Genomic DNA, 19,223 nt, shown 5'->3' with positions numbered 1-19,223 from the left:
TCTAACAAAACAAAACCTCTTCCTTGCGCCAGCATAGTTTCACTAGCTGTCACATATTTCTACGATTCTTGTGTGCACTTGATATCCGTACATGATATTTTATTCCCAGTTCATGTCGTTGCATTCGAAGTATCGTTAAGACACTATAAGATTTGAAATCGAAGCGCAAGTGGACCTCTAAGCTACCATTGTACGTAGCTCAAAAATAGGCACTGAATGTCGTGACAACAGCGGTAATATTTTGCTTAATTACAAGGCCATGTTTTAGTTTTCCTACACAAGCCACTGAATTCAAACAAAGTGTTTACACTGTGTCGTTCAGGGTTTGAGGAACGGCAACATGAAGCACGCAGCTTTTGCGTAATAAGATAAAAAAAATACATATAACAACGATATTTCAAACAGACCTCAATATTCGCAAATTGCTTATTACACACGAAAACATATCAGACTTCAAATTTTACGCCAGTCAATTTAGTGGTCTCTTAACTAGAAAGCTGAGAGGCTTCCATGCGCACATTTCCACAAACGGTCGCTGGGTGTAAACACGATGCCTTTTGCATGTCCGGTAGACTTTACCAATAGCATTTCCCATTGCCTTTGTTTTTTGCTTAAGAGATTACCTTGCGAGACATATTTGGCCTTCGATTTCAGGCAGTAAAGTTAGGATTTCTCTGCATGCAGTAAAGCCGAACTTTGCTAAAACGAACGGGTTGTAACGAACTAATGCATATAACTACGAATATCCATTCGCCTCAGAAACTTAGAAGCCCATACAAGTAAAGTATAATCTTTCCGCAAGAAGATATAACAGAGCTTTAATAAACCCCACTGGCTATTTACAGTTGAATATATCAATTTCTAACTCCGATCAACAGTTCTGCATCGATCCCATCGGGCAAATTGCGGTTCCTTCGTTCTCTTATCTCCTCACCGCTCAAAGCTCACGGCGCGCGCACCCCACTTCTCTCGTTCCATATGAAGTTTAGCTATTATTTTCAGAGAATGGCTAAAACCAGCAGGCATGAGATTCGCGCGGTGTACCTTATCGGTGTCCTACTGATTTCCTGGAGCCAAGCGGCGGGAAACAGAATCTTTAAACAATTTTTGTTGTCAAGAAGGTGGGCTTCGTTAACGTCTTTGGTCTCCCGTGCAAATTCTCTACAAGACACATCTGTCATTCGAAGAAGTATTGTGGGTAGCGTGCTAGAGAATTGTGCTGCGAAGCCAACCAAAACAGGTACTCGCGGCAGAAGCCCCGCCGCGCCCTCTTTTAAAGCGACCCGCGCTAGCTTCAGCGTGCATGAACTGGAGATAAATCTATTTTATTACACCTCTCCCTGTACTCTACGATATTATTACTCCAAGACCCCTCTTATAGGATCTGGCGCACATGCGGGTTGCCGGCAGGCGAGGGCTCGCGTTAGCATAGGTGACACGTTCGGTTGTTGTGCGTATATTAGGCGACGTGATGAGAGCTCAGTGCGCGCTTTGAAGGCTCCCGCAACACGCGCACCGAGCGGCAGATCACAAAACACCGGACATGATGTCCTTAGTAAAAACAGTGGCAGGCAAGCCCGCTGAAATGCACCAGTTGCAACCGTAGTCGCGTCCCGCTGTAAGGAAGCAACGGCCGTGGCTAAAAAATCACTGGGCCCCTTGGACTTCGTAATAACAAAATTCAACTGTATTAACAGCTGAAAATAACACTAGAAAGCAAAGCATTTCTTCTTCCTATCTTTATCTCAACTCTAGAATGTGAATAAGCAAGAACTGGATACTCAAGAGTAAATGTTCACTGGTACAGCAGTCAAAATACTTTTGCGGCTAAGGGCAAGCTGTGCCTGAAAAATACATTTAACGTCTTCCTACCAATATTCGGCGCCATAACATGTTCAAAGCAACAAAAAAAAGTTTAACAATGAACACGGAGGGGTATCCTGTTGCAATGCATTTAAGAGCGCTTCCTGTTAGCCATTTATTAAAGCCATTAATGTGTTGCACCATAAGAACGCAACACAAGCGTGCCTCTAATTCATGCGCCCTTCCGGCCAGGTGAGCGAGTGTTGTATCTAAAGGCTATTGTAGATGTTACATACGAGGATGCAAACCCAATGCTGCAAGGCATCAACAGCAATAAATAAAATGCTGCAAAGAAAAAGTTACCGACAATTAAATCAAACTCTGCACATCTAACTGACAACATAATATAAATTTACGTAAAGGAACACTTTCAGACAGGTATGCGGTCCGGTGTGACCGGCCAACTTGGGTAATTTAACAACAGCAAACAAAGCGTAACATGCGGCTGTGAAATGGCATTACAAACCAGTAAGGCATGTACTTAGGTTTGCGTACATGCTTAGGTTTAAGATGCAGTAATGCCGTGAAAAAAAATATGAGGATCTGAAGCGAAGCGCTGCGATCGACACCTGCCTTTGCTGTGATTTGCTTTCGCTGTTTCAAATCTGTTCTCAATGCACTTTGTAGAACTTTTATAGCTAAGCAAAGTAAACTTTCCTTATTTTTCCTCATGACTTGATTACACCTTAGAACCTGCACCTGCTCTGTGATGCCAATCTCAATCACGTTACGCAATTCGCTGTTTCACAAGACTTACCTACATCAAAGTACCACAGCAAGTCGTGGCACGCAGGTTACGTCTTCAAAGTAGCTGTTTTTTAATTCAAACTGACTGATTTAAATCTGGGGAGACGTAGCGATATTTCGTGTGAAAATAAGAGCATCCAGCCAAAAATTCACACTTCACATTTAATCCTCTTGCTTCTTTTTTTCTTGTACGGATGAAAATAGCGAGACTGAATTCTGCTGTTGAGATCCTAAAGTACAAAAAAATGGCGGTGGTTTAGCTCTGGTTAAACCTGGAGTGACCAGATAGCTACAGCTGGCTGAGTGGAACTTGGTCACGTGAGGAACCACGTCACGAACCACGTGATCAGCCATGGCGCCGCGCCGCCGGCAGCTGCTCCGCACCACGTGACCAACCACGTGACAGCGTGGCGGCGCCGCCACGCTGAAGCTCGAAATGCTACCGTAATGTAGCTATCGCTGCAAAAATGACAGTGGCTTAGCTCGGCTGTGCCAGAATATACGTAGCGAAAGCTAAGGTATAGCTTGGTTAGCCCTGGTTAATCTTGATTGCAAGTCCAGGTTAATCTGGTTGTTTGGCTAGTTGTTGTAACGTGGTTCGTCACGCGGTTGGTCACGTGACCAGTGACGTGGTTGGTGACGTGGTGCGGTGCGGCCACGGTGGGAATGCGAGCACGCCAAATTGTGAGTTCGTAGCTGGTGTAGCTTTCGCTACAATAATCGTCACTTCTCCTCGGGCAGCTACAAGTCAATGGTCAAGTGAAAAACAAGTAAACATTCGAAATTATTCCTTCGGAAAAGCTTGATACACTGTGATGGTCATTTCTTAACGAGACACGGCTTCACAACGCTGCCAGCAATGCTCCAAAATCTAAGGTCTCCCGATGCAGGCACAGAAAAAAAAAGAATTAACTTATTAAATACTGTTTCTAAAAGCAAATGATGACGAGATGACTTACCGAAGGCAATAAAAGTAATAATTCTGTCTTTAGGCAGCTCAAAATGCTTTTCATGGTACGTGTTCCGACGCGCAACTCTGTGCACAAATGGGCGAGTTTGATGAATCCCCGCCTCAGAGAGAAAGCACGCCACTTACCGCCTCGGACTTCACAGACCAGGCTCAGACGGCTACTTTCGTTGAAAGGGCCGATTTTTCCCGTCAGCACGTTCCCTTGTCCGTCCGTTATCACTGGAGGCTCTGGGGGCACTGCAGGAGCGGGCGACAAGTGCGGACGTAAACAACGACAAAAAGGGGACAACTCGTAAAGCAAGGAACAATAAAGACGAGGAGCGGAAAACCAAACAAGGAACGAGAATCCAAAGCCGCGGCCAGAGCCGGCAGCGCGAGACGCTCAAACGAGCCGGAAAACAAGCCGACACGATTACAGCTCGACGCTAGAGTGCGCACTCGACGCGCCGTCAAGTCGTTCAAGGCACCGGCGGTCGAAAGAAGGGTGTTGCGAGATGGTGCCGGCGTTAATTGGATGGCCAGTTTGCGAGCGTCGCTGATCGATCTTGAACGTTTTCTCTCTCACATTCTCTCCTCTCCCCCCTTTCTGTGTCGCTCCACTGCCTTCGCTTTGTTGAGTAGCTCAGCTGAAGGCTTCCGTTCATTCGCCCGATTAAATTTCTGTACGGTAGCGTTACAATGGATACTGACATTTAATGCTGTTCACTGCAGTTTGATCTTGAAATGCGGTCTACATGGTGTGCCACTCGAGTCTATCGTGTTTAGCGCGATTATGAGTGCGCTATAGAAAAATACAGCTAAAATTACGTTAATACGTAAACTACAGCCAAATCGTTTTTTTGTTCTCGACGACAGATATCGTTCGTCGGTAACTAGCTTCTAGCTTACTTTTGGGTTCGCGCTCACGTTGTCTCCGTCTAGCAACGTTATAAGCCTTGCGCAAAATTGAATAAATTACTATAGTCAGGAAGGAAAAAAGACTGGCGTTATACCCTTTCCCCTTGCGCTTTTGCCAAAAATTAGCACTGAAGTAAGAACAGCTCATGCTGGAAATGTCACATGCTATCCAACACGTCAGCACAAGCGAAGCAGCATAACACTGCCTTACACAAGGCAGACATCCGAATCTGAAAGACGCATCAGCATGCAGAGATTTCAGCGGTCCGCGTTTGTTGTGATATTTGATTCTTTTTTATTCAAAGCGATCACGGGGAGGGAAGTCCAATGTGGACTCTCACCGATGACCTGCAGGTAGACGGTGGCGTTTCTCTGTGTTCCGTCGCGAAAGGTGACCGAGCAAATGTAGGTGCCCTTGTCTTCATGTCGCAGGTTGATGATCTTGAGCGAGTGTGGATGGCCCATGAAGGAGAAGTAGGCCCGGCCTTGCCACTCCTTGCGCGCCCAGCGCACAACCTGCAGCAAGAAAATGTGTTTGGTGACGTACACCAAAACACAACTATTTGCTTTATTGGTGACAAAAGAAATTCCACAATGCGAGCCTGCAGTGGCCGGCTGACGAGTAGCAGACGCATTCTGGGGCACTGTCTTGGCGGGGCAACGGGCAAGATAGTGAAGATTGAGGTCATGCTATACCGTACCGGAAACGAAGAATATGGTACCCGCCACAAACTTTCTACCTTTACTTCCAATGAAATTAGCTGAAGAGAGTAGAGTTTAGCTCCTGCAGACCTGGTGTGCTAGATGTGCAACGCACAATATATTAGACCACCTCCACTGCATTTTGATCTCCAGGTGCTATTTCGTCTGAGCTATTTCGTTTGGACCTCAGAATTGCTAGACGCAGTAAAGAAGCTTCAGACTCATTCAATTTATTTCTTACCCTTCATTCCATACAGTCTCACCCAGCGTCTCAAGTGCTTTATTCCGGTGCAGTGGTGTTATAAAAACGAAGCTGACAATGAATTTTATCTGGATATCCTGTAACTGCACGCCACCCCCGCCTCTTTTCCAAAAAAGAAAAAATATTGAGGACAGCGCCGTTCAGACGTTCATTTTATCGACCAGCACATGCACCCTGTCCAGGTCGATTTCGTGCTTCGCGGTTGCCATAGGCGCACCCAGAGCGCTGTAGCCTATATGCTGCTTCTTTACATCAGAGCTGTGCTGCCGCCACCTTTCATCGAGGTTTCTTGCCGCCGTAGTGGAACGGCACTCACATTCTGCACACGGATTTAATCCTAGACCGTGCCCGGTATTTTTATTCGTCTATCTCTTACGTTCAAGCCTCTTGCTCAGGTATCTGAGCTTGCACATCCACTTCCTTGACGATGTAGGGCCACAAGAAACAATTGCAAGAAACAAGCGCAAGAACCTGCAGCTCACTTACGGGCGCCAGAAGCCAAGGGCGAACCTGAGGGCGCATTTGGCGCTTTTCTGTTCTCGAAAATAAGCTTGGGGTTCGAGCAGCGCAGTGTTGAATGCTCAAGGAAATTATCAGTGTCAGCTGCCCATCACTCGCTAACGATAAGATATTTCTGCTTTGCAGTAGCTCTCGGTGGCAGCATTGTTGAAAGGGTGTACTTAACAGTGGCCGACTTCAAGACAGAGCTAAGTTTATGTGTAGCCATATGCAAGAGCCATCCAAGGTACTTCTAGCACATCTTGTAAGAACTCGCCTCCTACACCGAAAATACTGCAGGATGAGGGCAAATGAGAGTCTTGAAAGTGCAAGTTCCTATTCCATTCTGGTTTTACTCTGTTCATTATTCGGCCAGTCAGGGAATGTATTTCAGACTGCCAGATGTGGCATTGCTGTTGCCATTTTTACAGTCCTTTAAAAGCTGTGACGCCACATTACAGCAGTAGCTACCTAAGCTATGCTAAGCTCCAACATTGTGCCGCTGTTATATTTTACGCGTACCTTAGCTCTTCGTTGAGAGGAGGAGTTAGGAACAAATTGATCAGGCACGCCCCATTAAATTCCAAAAGAAAATTGATCGGGACCTTAAGCTCCGCCTTAAGCGTATATAGCGATGTTAATTCGCATGTATGATGGTCATTTTCTACTTTGCATTCATAGGTTCCTGGAAGTCCTCATACCCCTCTTGGCCCAGTGGCGCAGCGGTTAAGCAATGCGCCACTGCCTCATGTTGGCAGGTGTTCCCAGCGGTGGGCCTTGTGTGGGCCACGTTGCGCTTCCCGAGGAACCAATCATTAATTTAAGTGCCACCTGCCACGCCGGGCAGTTTGCTCACAATCCGGTGGCCAGGATGTGAAGACGCTGCAAGGTCACGTGACCTAGATGGTCCACCTGCCACCTAGGTTGCTCTCTGGGCATGCTTATAATTTTTCCCTCACAAAGCAGACGCAGACAAAGCCGACGCCAACGCCGACACCTAATTTTCTATACAATGGGGACTTTAATTCTGTCGCGTTAAAATGGTGCTAACACCAGCAGATTTATTACTCGCCGGAGAGGAACACAGAGCGCCAGCAGGCGGTCTCGAGCCAACACGAGAAGATGAAGTGGAAGTCGACCGAGTGTACGCGCGCCGCTTGTTCTTTCTCCTAACGCCACTGACAAGCACTGACGACCGCGTTCTTGGCCTACGGCGGGACATGGGAGCCATCATCAAGAAGCCGCCTGAAGAAGAGGATCCCCGGACGGGTTTGACACACACCGAGTGCCGTCTCCTGCGTCAGACGTGGCACTACTACTGCCTGGAGAACCGCGACTATGGCGTGCTCATCTTCACATCATTCTTCGTTAAGTCGCCCGAGTCACTGTCGCTGTTCCCGCGCTTCTGCAACCGGCCGGTCGGCCAGCTGACCAACGACCCACAGTTCCGTGCGCACGCGTTTGCCGTGGGCACTCAGCTGACGTCCATGGTGGACAACACTCAGGACCCGGTGCTCCTCGAGAAGCTGATCCGCAAGAACGCGATGGAACACACGGAGCGCAGGGGCGTCATGCCCGACCACTTCCGCATCCTGGGCAAGACGGTCATTGAGGTACTCCACGCCATGAACGAGAGGCGCATGAACAAGGCGGCCGTACTAGCCTGGGAAAAGCTCTTCGTCGTACGTACTGCACGCGACGGCGGAGCTCACGCACTGCTTTAGGGCATTCCCTTGAGTAAGCTGAATGGATTCGTGGTTAAGAGGAAAATACATGGCTTTTCGTGAGGAATCACGATAGTTTCAAACGTGCTGTCAGCCCCTGTGCCCTGCTAAATACAGGCGGCTGCAACTTCACACCTTGTAAGAAGTGCTTGGTAGTGCCAAAGCACCGGTCATTTCGCGGTTCAGGTGGCCCTGGGTTCGTGGTACCCATAGTAAGGTTGCCACGGCTGGAATCTTGGTTCGTGCATTACATGACCGTGACATTTCCCAGCAGTTTCAGTACTGTGCTATTGGTGGTAATTTAAAGAAGCAAAAAAAATATAACGAATTTTTTGAAGATCCACTTTTTAAAATTATGATCAATGAGCGTGGGGGGCGATCAGACGTGAGTGGCTCCTGTGGCAACAACGGCAGTTATCCACCACAATATGATGCTGAGTTGACGTTAGTAACATTCCCATTTATGGTTCCCGCGACGCACATTTTCATATATACCACAGAGAAAGAGATGCTAGTTACAATGTCAGCGGATCCAACAACGACTTTTCTGTGGAGCACTTACAACACGAACTCGGCGGATAAATTCGCCGTAAAGCACTAAATTCAGAGCAACATAAATGACGTGATACGTGCTATTTTAGCTCAGATGTTTGCAATGCTGAAGTCCCACAGCGATAAACACAACATCGACCTTGTAACGTTTTATGAAGAAACTTTCATCATAATGTAAGCGTCAAATGTCGCAGTTAAAACGTCGCGGCATCCGTGACAGAACAGTGTTCGGAACCATACGCCGCAGCAGTGACTACTGCCTTGGACTGGTATGATACTGGAACGTGTGCGCGAGATGAATTCAAATCCTGCGCACCTCTGTTCTGAGCTGTCGATGAATTAACAGTGGCCAGCTGTCGGTGAAGGAAGCGTTGCTCTGGGGCGCCGTGGAAAACGTCTGAGGTCAGGAGGAAGCAAAAACTGCGTAGGCGCCCCCCCCCTCCCCCCCCCCCCCCCCCCCCCCCCCCCCCGGCTTGGAGCACCGAACAGCCGTTTCTGAATAGAAAGCCTATAATAGAGAAACCGGTGCGTTAATCGTCCGGATCCGAAGCCGTCTTCGCACCCTAGCACAATAGGCTAGGATGCAGCTTTCCAGCTCTTCGGGTGCCCGTACTCAAAACTACCTCGGCCAAACCAAAAACGCTGCTATCAATATCTCTGCCATCCCATGCAGGGCATCCTACCTGAACGGGCATGGTTACTTCATAGTTTCGGGAAGGAAGATAGAAGGGCCAGTGCACACACCCCTGCCTTCCTCGCACGTTTGATCCTGTGTTCGCTGCTACCGCCACCGAGAAAATTCAAGCCTGGTTATCCATACTCTAGAGTCCACCCTCTTAGGCATCATCTCGGCAGCTTCGCGCCAAGGGCTTGCACGAAGGTTTCAAGGGTTTCTTTCCCCTCAACTCGCCTAGTTTATTCTACAGAATTATGTAAACTAAAGCAAGAGTGCCTCAGGGCAAAACTGTCCAACTGCTACCATCGAGTGGCGCCGAAAGAGCATTTCAACGTAAGAAAAGTAATATTTTGCACTGTAACAATTCTGTACCCAACTCATGTCCCGGCGGCTTAGCGCTAATCTTTGATCCTGCCCATTTAAAGACTGCCATCGAAGAAGCCATGTCAAGATTCCCACGTAACATTCATTAACTGCCGTTCTTGCGCCCACCCCTCCTCTACTGTCCCGCCAGGGAACCTTGCGGTTCAAAATATATAAAAAACAGCATCAAAATAAAATTTGATAATTGCGTAATGTGCGCCGGTACCGCCACATACGCGTATACGTTCTCCCAACCAGTATAAGGTGAGGTTTAAAACAAAAAAAGGTGAGCTGTAAAATGGGTTACAGCTCAAGAGATGTGGGCCACTCCGTGGAGAAATTCAGAATATTTGCGGCGCTCTCTCAGTCTGTTGGTAATTCAGTTATTTAGTATTTTACTCCCCAAACAAGAGCGGCTGAGGGTATGCCATACCTGAGAATATGGCTACCGGGGGGTATGGCATGTTCTGAAAACACGAAGTAATTTCGGGATCCAGTCACTAAGCTACAGACTACCATCATTAGTTTTCAGTATTTATAACTTTATCTGGAAAAACTTGTACGCTGTTTCCTCTGAACTGTGGTTACTTTTTATATCATTTTTGGTCAACTGTGTTATGTTTCGAGTTTTCATCTCATATTACACTGTTAAGTTGAATCGTTTAAATTCCAAATCGTTTTGTTAGTAGACCTCTACGAACTAAGCAGCAGCTATTTAGAGGAAACAAGAGCCTCGTCAAGCCCCGCTTCTTTGGCTTTTTGCCTACGTTTCTGGCATTGTGCACGCACGATGTCAAATAAATCTGTCTGTCTCTCTATGTAGCGCTTGTAAACCTACTACATTCATTATTTGTCCAATTCCTGGGGTATAACATATCTAGATATATTCATAACCTGTTAATATGTATTTCTTGTGTCTTTCAAAATGAACAAAGAAATAAATGTGCGGTAATAAAATACTAATCAGCTCTGTTCTAAAGTTCAGGAATTCGCGATATTGCCAGAGCCACCTAGGTTTCCCACTAGGTGGCGAGACATATCAAACTGGAATAATATAGTCAACACATGACGTCGTCTTATTAGCTTGTGCATTAGGTACATATGCAAAATAATTAGACGTTCTGACATCTTTGACTCTAAAAGAACGGGTTTTCGGTAATTCCAGAGCACCGGTCATTTCGTAATGTGGGTCTTTGTGTTTTTGCGACATCTATCTGCTCTTTAGTCAAAGTACCGCAGTCTTTGATCACTAAACTTCAATTTCTACTCTGCCCACCTCTTGTTGCTAAAATTAACGGTAATAAAGTTTCCGCCCATTCCTTCCTATTCCTGTAAACTTCTCTGTAGTATGTGTACTTACTAGGCGCAGTGACTGCTTGAAAGCGTGTTGGCTCAAAATCTTTGGAGGTCGTTCGCCTACGTATGTCGTTTCGCGAAATATTTGGTAATACTGGTGGCGTCTCAGGACTCGTGCACTTCAACATGAAATACCTGATTCTTCACTAACAGCTTTCTAGCTTTTACTAATGAAAGCGAATAAGTTTTAATATCCCTATTCTGTTATCCTTATGTTATCGAAGTACATGCAGAAAATCACGAGGCAGGTGTACGAGGAAGAGAAGAGGCAGATCAAGCCGGTCGGTCCCAGTGACCCCACAAGAGCGCAGGGCGCCAAAGCCGACGTTACCGGTAACCATACAAAAGCGCCGTCTGCACAAAGATCCTTTGGTGGCGCTTCCTCCAGAAGCAAGACTGGAGGCAAGGCGGGAAGCAAGGCCGGCAGCCACTCGTCCACACCCAAACAAAGCCGGTCGCCGGCCAAGCAAAGTCCGGGAGGCTCACCCAAGGCTGTCATGCCGTCGCGAGACCGCAACACAGCCGCTTAGACTTGCTCGTTGTCGGCTCTCGCAAGAAAGCGTTTGGAGCCAACGCATTTAAAGTGCGGGGCGACCCCGATCTAAACGACAATTGTGCAGTAAAGATATAATTTCGTTGCTAGTGGCAAAAAACTCCTTTCTACGCTTGCCTCGTAAGCCCGATGAGCAGCCTCGGTTGTTGCTTTCGGGGAGTGGCGTGTTACCGCGTGGTTGTTCAAGCTGACAACCCTATCTACAGCCCTTGCCTGCTTGTAATTAGTAGTAGTAGGTGGTTTATTAGAATATTAATAAAAAGGAAAGAAAAGGCTTTTGCTAGCCACGGCATATGCCACCAGTATTGAAGAACCTGAGCTGGGGCAGCGGAAATAAAGTATAGCAGGCCGAACGGAGAAATTAAACTCAAGAGCTGAGGGGACAGGAAGAACGGGTAGGTGGAGTGTAATATACGCAAACTATTTGCACAATAATAAAATGAATACGTAGAGGCTGTGCGCATGATTAGTTCATGAAGCCAGCCTGCTTGTGTTTAAGAGGCGAAATGGTCCTTCATGTGAGTCACTCGCCGATTGGCAATGTGAGAACAGCTAGATGCACCGCTGCCCGCACGCTTCGCAGCTGCGCATTGTGTCTTGCGAAAGAAGATCCACGGTGCTGTTGTTATCGGGCAGTTATTGGCTGAGTTCTTTCCGTCTTTGAGAACAATAATTTCCCTAGCCCTGAGAATGAGAATTCAGTGTCCTAAGATGATCTCTCAAATAGCGTTTTTTTCTAAAGAAATATTTCCTTTCAAGACCTAAAGTAAACTGCGCCCGACCAGGTGTTGCGCCATTCGCAATACGACACAAGAACACCGCATCTTGCAGGTGTAAAACATTACAGGATTGCACTTTAATCTGCTTATGAGCGGGAATACGAAAGATTTTTCCTAGCTGTCCTCTTTCTCCAATTTTTACATTTTTACCCATTTTCTGTCTCTTTTTGCTTTTTACGCGGCAGCGTACACAGCTCGTTCGTTCGAAAAGCCGTCGGCGTCGTCGTAGTAGTAGATGGCACCAGTCGTCGGAAATATTCCTTCCCTTATGGCGCGGTTCGGGTGTCCACCGAGATATCTGAGGCAGGCGTCCTTTTCTTAAAACCATAATAATAATAATTGGTTTTTGGGAAAAGGAAATGGCGCAGCATCTGTCTCATATATATCGTTGGACACCTGAACCGCGCCATAAGGGAAGGGATAAAGGAGGGAGTGAAAGAAGAAAGGGGCGCCGTAGTGGAGGGCTCCGGAATAATTTCGACCGCCTGGGGATCTTTAACGTGCACTGACATTGCACAGCACACGGGCGCCTTAGCGTTTTTTCTCCATAAAAACGCAGGCGCCGCGGTCGGGTTCGAACCCGGGAACTCCGGATCAGTAGACAAGCGCCCTAACCACTGAGCCACCGCGGCGGGGCACTTGTGCTTGGGAAACGCGAAGTTCCAACTGACCATTAGTCGGCACAGTGCGCACGTTTACTGAAGACCGCAGGGTGTGCGACTTTTCCACTGTGCGCATGCAGCTTGCGGGGAACAATAATAATAATTGGTTAGTGGGGAAAGGTAATGGCGCAATATCTGTCTCATATATCGTTGGACACATCAACCGCGCCGTAAGGGAAGGGATAAAGGAGGGAGTGAAAGACGAAAGGGAATAAAGGGGTGCCGTAGTGGAGGGCTCCGGTATAATTTCGGCTACTGGGGATCTTTAACGTGCACTGACATCGCACAGCACACGGGCGCCTTAGCGTTTTTCCTCCATAAAAACGCAGCCGCCGCGATCGGGTTCGAACCCGGGAACTCTGGATTAGTAGCCGAGCGCTCTAACCACTGAGCCACCGCGGCGGGTAATTGCGGGGAACAACGGTGGTCGTTTTCGCCTCATCACACCTCTCGTACCGCTCCTGACCTCATCTGCCCTCCACGCTTCTACCACGTGTGTATTTTGGAAGCTCAACTAAAGCTTTTGTTCAGCTAAGAGAGAGTGGTGTGGGTGGCTTGTAACCACAAAGTTTTCTCTCTATTCGGATAGCAGAGAAGGCAACATTCTTGCATCATGCCCTTGCACTTACGCGTGTTCTTTGATACAACATCGCAGGTAGTAATTTTTGCCATAGCAGCTTTGGCATAAGTTCTTGAAGCTTCATTTTGGAGGAATTTTCTACTATCCCGGCTTAAATCACTAACAAGCAGTTCCTCTTAGTTGATCAAGGATGCTTTATTTGATACATCGTTCTTTGATACAACATCGGAGGTAGTAATTTTTGCCCTAGCAGCTTTGACATAACTTCTCGAAGCATCGTTTTGAAGGCATTTTCTACTACCCCACCTTAAATCACTCACAAGCAGTTCCTGTTAGTTGCTCAAAGGGGCTTATGCTACCTCTATAATTGGCTCGCCTTACATGGTTAGCATCATGTCTACTTGTGAATGTCAATGTATCCGGTAACCTTGGCATGTGTACATATGTAAATAAAAATTTTCAAATCATTTTCTACTGCGTAATCATCGCGTCTACTCGTTTTATTTTTGATTTCCAATATGACTACTGTTATTCTTATTACTCTTAACGTGCAGGGACTCCGCAATCTTATGAAGCAGGCAGAGGTGGTCAACTTCGCATCGTTCATCGGGTTGCAGTATCCGCTGCCTGCAAGAAACCAATTTTTTCTAGCGGGAGCTACACTAGGCTACCATTCGAGCATTTCGCGGTACATGGGAGAGGCCAGTTGCGCGCATGCGCCGTTACCATGGCAACCGGAGAGGAGCCGTGGGTGCGCCGCGCGCTCCGTCGCCGCCGTCGCAGCGGCCGCGCACCCGCTCCGCCGTCGAAGGTGAATGTGACGTCACGCGGATGAGAAATTGTGCGCATGCGTTGATACTATCGTAACCAGAGAGACGCCACACCTGCGCCGCGTTCGTCACGACCGCCTCGCCGCGCGCCGCTCTATCACCCGAACCGCGTGTCGTCGCATGCGCAGCATTGTGTATAAAGGCGGAGAGGTAATTGGCGGCTGTATTGCGCGAGCTAATGTCCGGACCCCGTAGAGTATCTGCTACGGGTCCAATTGGACTTATTTTTGGAAATGTGGCGGTGAGTTTGAAGGATGCTTCACTCCCGCCATCGGTTGGCCCGGTATTGCACTACCTCCGGGATCGGCCTTTTCTTTAGCGCGTCTTTACTATCCTGTCTTTCTATCCCATCTTTCAACTCTCCTACTATCGGCACGTGGTAGCGATTGTGGCTTGGCTAGAGCCAGTGAGCAGGCTTGTGCACTTTCCTTTTCTTTCTTCCTGGCAACAACATACAGAGAGACAGACAGACGGCTGTATTGCGCGAGCTAGTGTCCGGACCCTGTAGAGTATCTGTTACGGGTCCAATTGGACTTATTTTTAGAAATGTGGCGGAGAGTTTGAAGGATGCTTCACTCCCGCCATCGGTTGGCCCGGTATTGCACTACCTCCGGGATCGGCCTTTTCTTTAGCGCGTCTTTACTATCCTGTCTTTCTATCCCATCTTTCAACTCTCCTACTATCTGCACGTGGTAGCGATTGTGGCTTGGCTAGAGCCAGTGAGCAGGCCTGTGCACTTTCCGTTTCTTTCTTCCTGGCAACAACAGACTGTATTGCAACGCTTGATATGGATGCACAGAAGGAGAGTCCAGCCACTGCTAAATGGCGGCATGGACACGAGAACAATTACTCTTCCGATTCTTAGGTGGTCGCCTGGCTGTTGGCTACTCAACAAACAAAAAATGAGCGGCAGAAGGCGAAGAAAGCAGCGGAGAAGCCCGAACAGAGAGAGGAACGCCTTGCCAAAAGGAGACGACGGGCTACCGAGCATAATAGATGCCGCATAGCCACCTAGATGGAGCCTATGGAAGGCGTCAGTCAACGGGAACCAACCGAAGAGGACGTGAACGCCCGTCGTGTGATTGATCACAATTTCGAGTTTCCGAAAGTTTATCTGCGACGCGGACATTTCAAGCACACTTTGTGAACAATCCGTTTGGACACATTTGTAGTGTGTGCGACAGACTGTGGCACCGAAAGAACTTGACACCAGTGAGTAATCCAATGTATGACACTTCGCGTTTGGCATTACCAGAACAACAAGCTCAGCCAGGGAAACGTACCTCCCACTACGTATATCCTGGCAAAGCGGAGCTAAGCCACTGCCAATTTTTTCGTCTCGGACACCTTTTGGAATTTAAGCGTGGGTTTGGCGCGATGCTTTCTTTTCGTGCGGCTGCACACGTTCTTGTGGTGGATGGATGGATGAAAAACTTTATTGGGTCCTGCAAGTAGTGATAAGTAACCACTAAGCGGGCCACTCCCACGTCGGGACTGAAAGGCCAAGCCTCACGGCCACGTCGTGAGCCTGCTGGGCAGCCCAGAATTGTTCATTCAGTTCCGGGCTGCGAAGTGCAGCCTCCCACTTGGGAGCGTCCTTGATCGCCGAGTCTTCAATTCTCGCGCAAGACCAGAGAATGTGTTCGAGCGTGGCTAAATGACCACAATCCTGACAATAAGGCTCCGTATACGTCTCAGGATAAAACATGTTCAGCCTCCGTGGGTAAGGACAAGTACCAGTCTGTAGTAAGCGTAATGTAAGTGCCTGAGCCCTGTTCAGTTTAGGATGCGGAAAACCATAAACACCACGATTAAGAAGGTAATACTTCGTGATCTCATTTTATGTGGAAGGGGAGTCTCTGTTCTCGGGGAGTACCGCCACTAGTAATGTTGGAGTTCTTATTTTGAACCGCCTCCTCTTGCGAGACCATCATGTTATCTACGATGGGCTCGATCGCGTGCTGGCATTCGACTCCACGTTTAACGCTCTTCGGCTGAGAATCCTTTGCATCTATGCACCTGCGAATTCTGATTTGGTAAACTCATTCTTTAATGTGTATTTTCTTGGAAGACGTAACGTTGTGATGTTGGGCGATTTCAACTGCGTGCTCGATACAGTCGCTGACGTGCAGGGCCCTGGTAGGGGCACGCCAGGCTGGAATGCGCGCGAGTTGCGCCGCCTAGTCAACCACTTTTAGCTCACAGCCGCTTATGAGCTACTGTATGGCGGTGTCTTTGTGTGTACTTGGCGTCGCGTGTTATCTTTGAGCAGGTTAGACAGGGCTTATGTTCCGACGGGCTTTTCGGGAACAGCGTGCTGCTAAAGTGGTGACGCTGCCACCCTCGCCTGTACACATATCAGATCATCGCCCCTTTCTTCTTTCACTCGGGGTTCCGGCGCCTGCAGTCTCCTCACAGACCATTGCATTTGGATGTGCGCATCCTTCATGACGCCAGCACTAAATAAAGGCTAAAGCGGCCTTGCGTTTTTCGGTTGTTAGGGCGTAGCCTGGAGAATTGGACCATCTGAGGGAGCAGTAGGGTCACTATAGCACCTCGACCATCGAGCCCTTAGGGCTCGCGTGTCAGATGAAATGCTCGAGGTGACGGCGAAGCTGCGTATAGCTCAGCGCACCCCGTCGCCATCGTCGCTTATGTGCGCATAGAAATGAAGTTTTCGGAGCGTCTACAGCGTCTGTTACGTGCCAACTCTTTGACAGTGACTGCATGGCGTTTTCGACGCAGTCCAACTGCTCATTCTGACTTGCTTCGGTTTGCGCGCCGGTAGCTGTTATGCCCTCAAATTGTCCCTGCTTTTACATCTTTCGCCAGGGCTGTGGCCCAGCCAGTTGACATTAATTTAGGAGCGTTTTTCGGCCATCTCCGAGATATTGCTCAGTCGCACCTTCTGGTTGATCGCGATGACGTTTTTGCACACCCATTTCTCGTAGCTTCCATCGCGCAGCTTCCAACGCCAACGAAAGCGATTCTGTAAATTCTAAAGTGACACTTGGTGCCGTACATGCACCAAGTGTCCATTAATTGTCCCGTCTTCGATCTCCAAGTTAACAGGACCCCTCTCCTTGCGTCTTCCGATCTGATATCAGCCTACATACTGTTACCACTCCTTTTCCCGTGAAAACTTTCCTGTCTCCAGCAATTAACCGCCTGTGCCTTGGCCACTCCCCCGAAGTGTGTATGTGCCAGCAACGTCTGAGGACCTCCTACCTACCTATGAACCGTTCTACAGCGTACCAGTTATATCGTAGGGCCGTTGCATATTTGTGTACTAGTATTTTAAGTGCGGCAGTCGCACAGTGCTTGTTTCGGAGCAGGTTGCATTTGGATAGTGCTAGATGCGCACTTCTTTCCCCTCGAGTTTGCATACATTGTACGTCATTCAGCGCAAAAAATAAAAATAAAATTAAACCAAAGGTCTTATTGTGGCCTGTTCATCTTTTAATAGGGAAAGTATAACTATGATTAGATGTTGGAAGAATAGCGATGTCCTTCCTGTGGCAATTTTGTCGGTATGACGCAGCTTGGATGCTCTTGCTGTGTCGAGCAAAATGCTGGGCGTTGTTTTCTTTTCTTAGTACCCGGTGTCAAATAACCTTTGTGGTGCCATGAGACATCTTCGATTCTACGTCCATAGAGATATAAATGCTACTTTAAGTTTCTTAGTCACTCTCCATTGGCATACGCATTAAAATTAAACCAAAGGTCTTATTGTGGCCTGTTCATCTTTTGGTAGGGAAAGTATAACTATGATTAGATGTTGGAAGAATAGCGATGTCCTTCCTGTGGCAATTTTGTCGGTATGACGCAGCTTGGATGCTCTTGCTGTGTCGAGCAAAATCCTGGGCGTTGTTTTCTTTTCTTAGTACCCGGTGTCAAATAACCTTTGTGGTGCCATGAGACATCTTCGATTCTACGTCCATAGAGATATAAATGCTACTTTTAGTTTCTTAGTCACTCTCCATTGGCATACGCATTAAAATTAGGGTACAGTCAGTAGGATGCACACCACTTAGCTAGAACTACCATTGAAGACCACAAGAATTGTGTCAAGTGCGTGTACTGGTTGCACATAAAATAGCGCTTGTGTCTCGTCTTCGTTCTTCTTTTGTGGTTTGCATGGTTCGGCGCTAGTTTTTCTCTAATTCAAATATGCACCACCTAGCCCAAAAAGAAGTGTTAATTCTGTAAATCCGGGGTAAGTGGTAGTAGCACCAAATGCTGTAAAATTTTAAAAATCTATGTAAAATGCCCGTAATTGATTAGAAAAAAGTTTTATTTACATACGTACACATGCCAAGGTTATCGGAAGCACTGGTATTCACAAGTAGACATGACGCTAAGCCTGTAAGGCGAACCAATTAAAAAATACCATAAGCAACATTGAGCAACTAACCGCGATTGCTTGTAGGCGACGGAAAAGCAATAGCATACCTATTGACAGAGTGAAACAGCAATAATCTGACACGGAAAAAAAATGTGGATTAGCTACCCGCCGCGGTGGCTCAGTGGTTAGGGCGCTCGGCTACTGATCCGGCGTTCCCGGGTTCGAACCCGACCGCGGCGGCTGCGTTTTTATGGAGGCAAAACGCTAAGGCGCCCGTGTGCTAGGCGATGTCAGTGCACATAAAGATCCCCAGGAGGTCGAAATTATTCTGGAGCCCTCCACTCCGGCACCTCTCTCTTCCTTTCTTCTTTCACTCCCTCCTTTATCTCTTCCCTTACGGCGCAGTTCCGGTGTCCAACGATATGCGAGACAGATACTTCGCCATTTCCTTTCCCCCAAAACCTATTATTATTATTATTATTATTATTATTATTATTATTATTATTATTATTATTATTATTATTATTATTATTATTATTATTATTATTATTATGTGGATTAGCTCAGCTAATCCAGGATATACAAAGCGAAATAATAATAATAATTGGTTTTTTGGGAAAGGAAATGGCGCAGTATCTGTCTCATATATCGTTGGACACCCGAACCGCGCCGTAAGGGAAGGGATAAAGGAGGGACTGAAAGAAGAAAGGAAGAATGGGTGCCGTAGTGGAGGGCTCCGGAATAATTTCGACCACCTGGGGATCTTTAACGTGCACTGAAATCGCACAGCACACGGGCGCCTTAGCGTTTTTCCTCCATAAAAACGCAGCCGCCGCGGTCGGGATCGAACCCGGGAACTCCGGA

General features: G+C 47.6%; 2 protein-coding genes and 1 pseudogene across 2 annotated transcripts in view; 2 read left to right on the top strand and 1 right to left on the bottom strand.

The window, feature by feature from the left end:
* Positions 1 to 19,223, bottom strand: part of LOC144124747 (neural cell adhesion molecule 2-like) — a 170,010-nt gene that overhangs the window by 41,131 nt on the left and 109,656 nt on the right. Inside the window, exons 3-4 of the mRNA XM_077657611.1 lie at positions 4,819 to 4,993; positions 3,707 to 3,817 (exon numbers count right to left, since the gene is read on the bottom strand). Coding sequence (XP_077513737.1) covers positions 3,707 to 3,817; positions 4,819 to 4,993 — 286 coding nt within the window. The remainder of the gene's footprint in view (positions 1 to 3,706; positions 3,818 to 4,818; positions 4,994 to 19,223) is intronic.
* LOC144126362 (globin C, coelomic-like) lies at positions 7,075 to 11,140 on the top strand. Its single transcript, XM_077660421.1, has 2 exons — positions 7,075 to 7,621; positions 10,835 to 11,140. The coding sequence occupies exons 1-2, from the start codon at positions 7,160 to 7,162 to the stop codon at positions 11,138 to 11,140; spliced, it is 768 nt and encodes a 255-aa protein (XP_077516547.1). The 5' UTR covers positions 7,075 to 7,159.
* On the top strand, positions 14,503 to 14,644 carry LOC144126409 (U2 spliceosomal RNA; annotated as a pseudogene).

The sequence above is a fragment of the Amblyomma americanum genome, chromosome 3 (assembly GCF_052857255.1).
Source record: "Amblyomma americanum isolate KBUSLIRL-KWMA chromosome 3, ASM5285725v1, whole genome shotgun sequence".
Lineage (NCBI taxonomy): Eukaryota > Metazoa > Arthropoda > Arachnida > Ixodida > Ixodidae > Amblyomma > Amblyomma americanum.
Note: the sequence above shows the minus strand (reverse complement) of the source record. Positions and strands in the feature narration are given on the sequence as shown.

Coding starts and splice junctions, on each gene's coding strand:
- LOC144126362 (XM_077660421.1), top strand. CDS start 7,160: ATGGGAGCCATCATCAAGAAGCCGCCTGAAGAAGAGGATCCCCGGACG. Junction 7,622..10,834: donor CCTGGGAAAAGCTCTTCGTC/GTACGTACTGCA, acceptor ATGTTATCGAAG/TACATGCAGAAAATCACGAG.